This window comes from Nycticebus coucang, chromosome 17, assembly GCF_027406575.1.
Source record: "Nycticebus coucang isolate mNycCou1 chromosome 17, mNycCou1.pri, whole genome shotgun sequence".
NCBI lineage: Eukaryota > Metazoa > Chordata > Mammalia > Primates > Lorisidae > Nycticebus > Nycticebus coucang.
Genome location: NC_069796.1, coordinates 84,172,260 through 84,180,877, shown reverse-complemented (window position 1 = coordinate 84,180,877; position 8,618 = coordinate 84,172,260). Strand labels below are relative to the sequence as shown.

The window sequence follows — 8,618 nt, the reverse complement described above, 5'->3', positions numbered from 1 at the left end:
CACCGGCAACCACTGCCAATATTTTAAAATGTGGGTCAAACAGACCCCTCATTCTTCGGAGAAAAAAAGGAAACCTGTAACGACACGACTCTCCAAAAGACACACAAGCAGGTGGGGTGGCGGTGACCCGGTGCACCTGCGCCTTCCAGCCCTTTATCATTTCCATAAAGTTTTCGTGTGGGACGTAAAATACATTTACCCTTGGACCCTAACTCACCAAACCCTCTGCGCCAAGGGCCCAAAGGACAAAGGGCAACGTCCCTGAATCCCTCCTCCGCCTCCCGCCCCAGCTTCCTCGCCGCCCTCCACGTCACACCCTCCATGCACTGACTGCCATAGGTTCCCTGGCAGTCTTACAGCGCCATTACCTGTCCCGTCCCCACACCGCCCGCGCTGCCTGTTGCAAGCCTGGCTCCCACTCCGCTCTCCCAGAGGGTGGCACGCAGACCCCCCGCCACCGCTCCATCGCGCAGTCCCGAAAACAGGTTGCCTGGGTCAGCGTCACCCGTCCAGCCCGGCACCGAGTGACAGTCTCCAAGAGCATGTAGTGCCCTCCCGCGCGCAGAACCCACCCGGGGGAACTCGGGCGCTGCGGCCCCCGCCAGAGCCAGACGCCAGGCGCGTGCGCGCCACGGGCTTTATTGCGTCACCGCGACTCCAGAGCGCGCGGCTCGATCATGAGCACGCGCCCGGCGCTTTCGCGCTTACGCATCTTCTTCTGCCAGGCGCGCGCCGCCGCCGCGGGGTTGATCTCGGGGTTGAGCTTCTTCTCCAGCATGTGCATACGCGCGGTGGTCTCAGTCAGCATGTCCATGAGCAGTTCCTGCTGCAGCTTCAGGTAGTTGTTTTCCTCCAGCAACACCTGGTTCTTGACCCGGTGCACCTGCGCCTTCCAGCCCGAGATGGTCGGCGAGGACAGCGGCGGCCGCGACCGCACCAGCTGGCCCTCCATGACCCACCGGCCGCCGCGGAACACGAAGGCCTCGTCGCTGAGGCGCGTGCGTGGCGCGCCGTAGCTGAGGCCCAGCTCCGCTTGGCGAGTCCGGTGGTCCAGCAGGTAGAAGGTGGACATGGAGGAGATGCGACGCAGCGGCGGCCGCCGCGGCGAGAAGCGCCGCGAAAAGTGGTCGGCCCAGAACCGCTGCAGCTGCTCCCACAGGCCGCTGGCCTGGCTCGGAGCTAGGCACTCGAAGGCCGCCAGGTCGAGGGCCGGGTGGGCGTCGTCGGGCGCGCAGGTGCCCGGAAGCCGCGGGGACGCTGGCGACCCGGCTTCACCCTTGCCTCCGGAGCCTTGGTGTCCTGAATGATGAAGGCGAGCCAGGGACACTGCTGGGGAGCAAGACTGCGGGTGACCAGCCTGCTGGGAACAGGCTTCGCCCTCAAGCCCTGAGACCTAGTGGACGTGGCTTAGCCCCGTAGCTGGCTCTCGGGGCCACCCCACCGCTAGCCACTGGGGAGCCCATCCCTCCACACTCACACCAGCAGCAGTCTCACCAAAAGCACCTTCCCCAAAGACCACTTTGTGAGTGTCAGGCCCGGGGATAGATATATTACCCCCTTCTCTGAGCTGCACCTGGAAGGGGTTGTGAGTGGGGAGAGGGGAATGGTAACAGAGACAATTGGGTACTAGGGGACGAGCAGGACTCTGCCCGCTGGACTGGGGAAGGGAATGGAGCCAGCCAGGCTTTCATGTTCCAGATGTGAGGAAGAGCTTGGGTAGGATTGGTGTTGGGGTAGCAGAAGAGGAAGGTGGACCAGGGCAGTGTGACAGTGCTGTACAGGCAGGCTCAGAAGTTTAGACTTCATTCTGCAGGTAAGAGGGAACTGCTGAAGGATTAGAAAGCAGGGTTAGATTTGGATTCTGAAAAGAATCCGGAGTGTAGCATAGCCAACACCATTACTGCCCTCAGCATTATTTGACAACCTTGTACGGGCACCTACTCTATACTAGGCCCAGTCTGGTCCCAGCACAAACTGTGCCTGCCCTCAAGATGCTCCTGGTCCATCTGGGAACACAGATGTGTGTGTGGATCCCAGGGCAGTATGTTCAATGCCATCCTGGGGCATGTGCCATGTGCTTAAGGCTTGAAGGGACTGTGCACATGACTTTTTCCAAGCAGTCCGCACCCTCCACGTAACAAGCCACATTCTTCCCCCTTCCCATCTAGTAGTGCTGATTGTCTTAGGTGAGAAAGGAGCTACCTGTTGTTTTTAATTTGTCTTCTGCCCATGGAGGGTGAAAAGAGAAGGAATTGGGGCAGGATTCCCTCTGTCTTGCCTTCATTAATTCAAAAAACACTTATATCTCACATGTAGCTGGGCCAGAGGATAGATGATACCATCCCCTAGATCTGGTTGAGGGATACCCTCTCCAGAAGCCCACATCCAGGTCCACCCTTAGGGCTGTCTCTTTCCAGAGGACCCTTCCCCAATAATCCTTGCTGTATGCTGTGCCTCACCTGGAAGATGTGGAGGTGCCCAGCTGCTGTCCAAGCCTGGCCCCATCTCTGAGCAGTTTAGCTCCTGTCTACCTACTGTGACTCATAATGCCTCCAGGCCAGCCCAGCCAGGGACAGAAGGGGAGCCAGTCACTGAGCTGTAAAACAGACCTTTTGCTCTTTCCTGCACACACTCTGAGATTATTGAACACTTCGTTGTAAGCACTGTTTTAAGGAATTAAAGATTTTCCTTCATTAGCTATCATTCACTGATGGGGGTCATTAGCAGAGTCTGAGACAGGAATATGTTTGCAGGAAATTAACAGCTAAGTTCCTATAAAACTAACAGTGTGTCATGTGTCACTTCACCTAAAGCAGAGCCTACCACGAGCATTCTTGTTGAAGTGATTTATTGGGGGAAGTGCTCGCAGAAGGGAATAGGGAAGCAGGGCAGGGCAAAAGGCTAAAGCTGAGCAAAAGCGTGATCTCAAATGGTGACTATCCTCAGTCTGATCTCATGGGGAACTCTTGAGTACCAGGGGCTCCACAGTTAGACTTCCTTAAAGCAAGAAAGCCAGTCTTTTGTACCCTCCCCCACATTTCCTTCAGTTATTGGCAGAGGCTGCTGTGAGTTATCTACCAACACTTAAGGAACCTCCAGGATGGATGCACCACCTTTAATAGAGATCTGAGTAGGCCACCCACAGCATAGAGGAGGAGGGAAGAGAATAGATGATAAAAAATGAAAGGAAATTACTGTGTTGTGCCCAGATCCTGAAATCCCCCACAAAGACCACCAAGGAGCCGAGTCCGATGCAAAAGCAAAATAGCCGTTTTATTGCAAGTTCGAGCTTGGACTCCCGGGGTCTCTGTTACAACGGATCCGAGCTGGGAGCCATGAGCTCTGGAACAGGGGGGTTTTATGGTCTCACGCAGTGGGTGGGTGTGCACAGCTTAAAACAAAAGGGGGTGCTTCTGGATTGGTTAGGTGGGGGGAGGGTCCCTGATTGGTGGGCAGTTGTCTCACGATTTCAGGGAATTGCCTGGGTTTGCCTGGGCTTACCTGGAAGGTGAAACTTACTGAGTGAAATGGCAGGAGGGTGGGGGGAGCAAAACTTAACTCCTAAGATGGCACTGGTCTGGTTCTTTCATTCCCCCCTCTACTTGTAAATTAAAGGCTCAATCATGGGCCTTGCCCCTACACTTGTGTGTCCATCATTTCTTGCTCTGCTAAGGGCCGGTACTGGCCTTAAGAACCATTAATTGTACAGCCCCTACACATTCTCTTACAAATGTAATGAGCCTGTTGATAATACAAGAGCCTATAGTTAGAAGTAACAGTAATGTTATTAGAGGTCCTGCCACTGCTGATATCAGTGTTGTTAACCAGGGGGACCAATTGAACAGGGACTCATACCAGCTCTGACCATTTTCTCTTTCTATTTTACATTGGCGCAGGCTCTCCCGCACAAGGGCCATTGATTCTTTCATTATTCCCGAGTGATCAGTGTAAAAATAGCATTTTTTACTTAGAGCAGCGCACAACCCTTTTTTAAAGTCCCACGTTTAATTAAGGCAAGTTCTTTGAGGAGTTTCCTCAGGCTTCAGCCGTGCGTTGACCAGCCAGCTCCCAGTATGTGGCTGGAGCAGGGCATGTTGGATGTAAGGGTGATGGTGCAAAGTTCTTTCTACCTTGGTTTCAGGTGGACCAGGTTCTGATTCCAGACCTAAACTTGGTCCTCTTGATCTTCTAGAGATACAAGATGTACAGTCACAAAAGACTGGAAGTCCTCAAAGGGCGTTGCTCTATACAACTGGATTCCTGGGGGTACCGCTGGTCCTTGGCACGCGTTGAACTGGCTGCAGGTGACGCACTGTAGACTGACAGTAGAATCTGGGGGACTGTTACTCGTCCATTTGGCATCTTTATTTATCCTCCCTCTGTTTCCTGGCTCCCCTCCACTGCCAACTATTCTTTTTTTCTCCCAGAAGTAGATAGGGGTGAGCTCCGGAACCCATGGGATGAGAGGAGCCACTTGGGACACCTGGTAAGGCTGGGATGCAGCCTTTTTTGCCTCAGTACTAACCCTAGTGTTCTCTTAAGCGATGGTGGAAGCATTTCTTTGATGTCCGTGACAGTGCATAACTGCCACCTTTTGGGGTTTCTATACTTCCTCTAACAACTGAAGTTATCTCCTGCTGATACTTAATGTCTTCTTTTTTCCCCAGAATTTAATAGTCCCTTCTCCTTGTACAATGCTGTGTATTTGGAGAGTCAGAAAAGCATTTAAATTTTTCCCTTGACTTAGTTCTAAGGTTCCAGTCAAGGCAATTAGCTCAGCCTTCTGAGTCAATGTCCCTTGAGGGAGGGGCTTATCCTCCACAGTCTCTGTTAAGGTGACCACTGCATACCCAGCCCGCCGCTCACCTTGCGCTGTCACGCAGCTGCTTCCATCTACATACAAGTTCTAGTCTGCATCTGTCCAGGGCTGGTCACGCAAATCAGGTCTGTTAGAGTACACAATATCTATAACTTCTGTACAGTTATGCTTAGTCTCTCTTCCACTGACTGGAAGGTGTGTGGCTTGGTTCAGAGTGTTGCATTAGAGAGTCAAAAATGTCCCTTAATGTCCATTAAGTTGACCACAGAGTGCAGTACTTTCACTCTGAGATCCTGCCCAGAGTCAGCTTATTACCTTTTTGCATAAGGAGAGCAGTAGTGGCTAAGGCCCGTAAACAGGGTGCAGACCTTGGCCAGGACCCACCAGCTGGGTTAACACACCCCCAGCCATTTTATTTTTCTCTGAGACATATAGAGTAAAGGGCTTGGCCAAGTCTGGCAGTTTTAATGCAGGTGCAGCTATCAGCCTCATCTTTAGCTGGGAGAAGGCATGTTCTTGTTTTCCTTCCTACTCCAAGGGCTCTCCCTCTTTTAGTTGCCTCATACAAGGGCTTAGCTAAGAGGGCAAAGTTGGGGATCTAAAGATGACAGAAGCCGACCGGGCCTAAGAATTCCCGAACCTGCTTTTGGCTCTTGGAGGTAGAGAGGCGATTAATGACCTGCCTTTATTTCATGCCTAGATACTTCTACCCCTGCTGGACAGTAAATCTTAGATAACGTACTTGCTGCTGGCAGACCTGGGCCTTCTGCTTAGACATTTTATAGCCACATACCTCTAGATGTCATAAAAGACAGTCCGTGCCTCAGGCACAGCCCTCCTGGGTAGGGTGTCCTGAAAGGAGGTCATTGACATATTGGAACAGCACACATTCTGATTCCTCAGTCAGGAATTTCTGGAGGTCACGAGTCAGTGCTTCTTCAAAAATCGTGGGTGTTTTGAACTCCTGTGGCAACCTGGTCCATGTGTACTGTTTCTATGTCTGGTCTCTCACTGGAAAGCAAACAGCTTCTGGCTTCTTAGAGCCAGCTTTACACTGAAGTTCAGACAAGTGGGACACTTGGCTTCTGCTGGCAGCAGATTTCAGCAAAGTAGAATGCAGTGTTTACAATTATATCATTTACTAAGAAATTTTAGATAACATTTAATACTGCACAAGTTTTCCAGTGTAGCCAACAGGTAACTTTTGTTGAGTCTTAAGGTTTCACAGTAAATATAATTATTATACATAATTCTACATTCTTTGGCCAGTCTCTTAGTCCCATTTAATGGATCAATTTAGTAAAATAGTTATATCTCATTTTACGAGTTGACAGTACAGACGAGGCTGTGATTTAATACAGGTAGGCCGCAGCCTCTTTTTCCTCCTTTTAAACTATTTTTCTCTCTCCTATTTCTCTCTTTACTAAAGGCAAATTATAGTAGAACTAACTTATTTTCCAAAATAAACTGCACTTTCAATATACAGGGTCTGATTATTTGCATAAAGTGCAGTAAGAATAATTAATTATTAGCCATCTAGGCTCTTCTTTCCTTTAAAATTGGCTTTGCTGGAACCTTTTATAAGGAATCTCAGGCTGGACTTTTTGAAAGCCTTTCAGAGCCCAGGTTCCATCTGTGCCATTAGATACCTGTATGCATTGGGTAAATTTTTCTTCTCTTGAGGTCCCCAAGCACATTTTGATTCCCGAACCTGTCAGCAAGCGACCTTTGTTACTTACTACAGATAAGGAAATGTTACTGATCGGTATCTGGCCAGTTTTCCAAACAGCTTTTTTATTGACCTTATAAAGTCAACCTAAATTCCTTATTGCAGTCTGGACACCTCTGGAAATGTTATTCCAGCCAAAGCCTTGGTAAAATAACCAGTGCCTTCATTATGTTCTATAGAAACAAAACAGATTCTTATTGAACTTATGCAAATTACGGTATTGTCAGAAATAAAGAATACTTACAAATGGCTTTCAAATTCTAGAAAAATCAAGAAGAGAGAAAAATACATGTTTCAAACTCTGCTCGTAAGTACATACATTGCTTGAAAAGTTAGAAATAGCTCAAAAGACAGAAAATTATTTTCTTGACTTCTGGAAAACAGAACACAGACAGAATCAACAATATTTTGAACAAAAAGCCATTACAAACTAGTCCAGTTCCACGTAACTGATTTCTGTTTTTTATGAAGTTAAGTTAGTAATACTTATAGACATGTTATCTTTTTAATGAAAGTTCTAAAAATCTGCTTTTAGTCTGAGGGTATTCAATTTTTAAAAAACATCAGTAATTTGAATTCAAGAGAATTCGTTGGCCTCTCTTAATATTTCTTTTTTAGGACAAACTTTGGACTTGGTCAGTTATAAAGAACACTTTTTTAGATGAATTAAAATTATTACCAATAATATATGTTAGGACAGATCAATGTCTTATATGTTAGGACAGACCAATGCTTTATACATTGCAACATATAGAATCCACACAAAATTAATTGCCATTTCATATTTGACAATATTTAATTTGTTTTCTCATGACTTTCAGTGGTCTTAATATTTCAAGAAGACTAAATTTAAAGTTGTTGTTGTTGCCCTGGGCCAAGTTTGAATCCGCCAATCTCAGTGCATGTGGCCGGTGTTGCAACCACTGCTCTAGGGGCACCAAGCCCCAGATTTAGAGTTTTGATTTTGGAAGGTTTATCAAATATTAAAGGCTTAAAACATTTGTTCAAATAAAATTACAAGCCAAAAGATTTTAAAGGAAATATATAGTCAACTGGATCATATGTAAAACATATTCACAAATTCCCTTTTATGAGCAATTTAACCTTCACAGACAATCTACAAACTTTCTAAACTTTCTTTAACTTTTGCCCTGCCTTTCACTTCTTTACACAACCATTCTGTTTCAGGACAAAATTTATCACACAAGATTCTTTTTTTACACAATGCTATTCTCTTTTCTGTCTAATTTCTCTTACTCTCAAAAGCTCACTTTCTATAAAACAGGATCCCAGTTTACCGTGAAGTCACCCATTCATTCAGCCAAACTGATAATTAGAAGGTTTAAAAGGCAAGAATCTTATTCTTTAACAAAGATTCAGTTTGTGAAAATATTTTCCTATTTATACAAATTGCTAATGGCAAAGGGATAATAATAAAAGCCCTTTATTATTGAGCTTTACCCAGGCATGGAGATTCCGGCAGCAACGCTGTAACACTCGGGAGGTGGGCCTGCCCGCGTAGGGCAGGGCCCTGAGCTCTTTCCTCACCAGGCCTTCTCAGCCATCCTGAGCCACCCGGCGGCAGTGGGTCACCAGCCAGGGTGGTGTCCCTGCCTTGGCTTTCATGCGAGTCCCTGACTCACACACATGTTAGACTTCTTGGTCCGTGTTTCAAGATGGGTGGGGTGGGTAGCCGACATGGCCACCGACCCCGTGCCCTCACTTGGCTTTTTTTTTTTTTTTTCTGGAGTGGTCCCTGGAGAGAAAAAAAGTCCTCCAGGCCCAAAGACGCAACCCGCCCCCACCCTTGCTGCATCCCCGCCCATGGTCGCCAGGATGGAAAGTTAACGCAAAGGGGGTGGGGAGAGCAGTCACGCCGTGGGAGGGGCAGCCCGTCCCACAGGACAGCACCGGTGCAACCCCTGCAGGGGGAGACGTTCAGCGAGGGGTGACACGAAGGAGGGCAAAGTAAATATTGGTTTGCACTATCCTGCAAAACGGAGTAAGTAAAGCGGCACAGAAGGTTTGTGGGGTTAGGGGACTTAGGAGACTCTCGCGCATTGCGAGAAC

At 48.2% G+C, this 8,618-nt stretch overlaps 1 protein-coding gene across 1 annotated transcript; it reads right to left on the bottom strand.

Moving 5' to 3' along the window:
• Nucleotides 1-587: 587 nt before the first annotated feature.
• On the bottom strand, nucleotides 588-8,374 carry CBY3 (chibby family member 3). Its single transcript, XM_053566230.1, has 3 exons — nucleotides 8,354-8,374; nucleotides 1,478-1,573; nucleotides 588-1,393 (listed from the first exon to the last, which is right to left on the bottom strand). Exons 1-3 carry the CDS (start codon nucleotides 8,372-8,374, stop codon nucleotides 647-649), a joined length of 864 nt encoding a protein of 287 aa, XP_053422205.1. The 3' UTR covers nucleotides 588-646.
• Nucleotides 8,375-8,618: the final 244 nt, after the last annotated feature.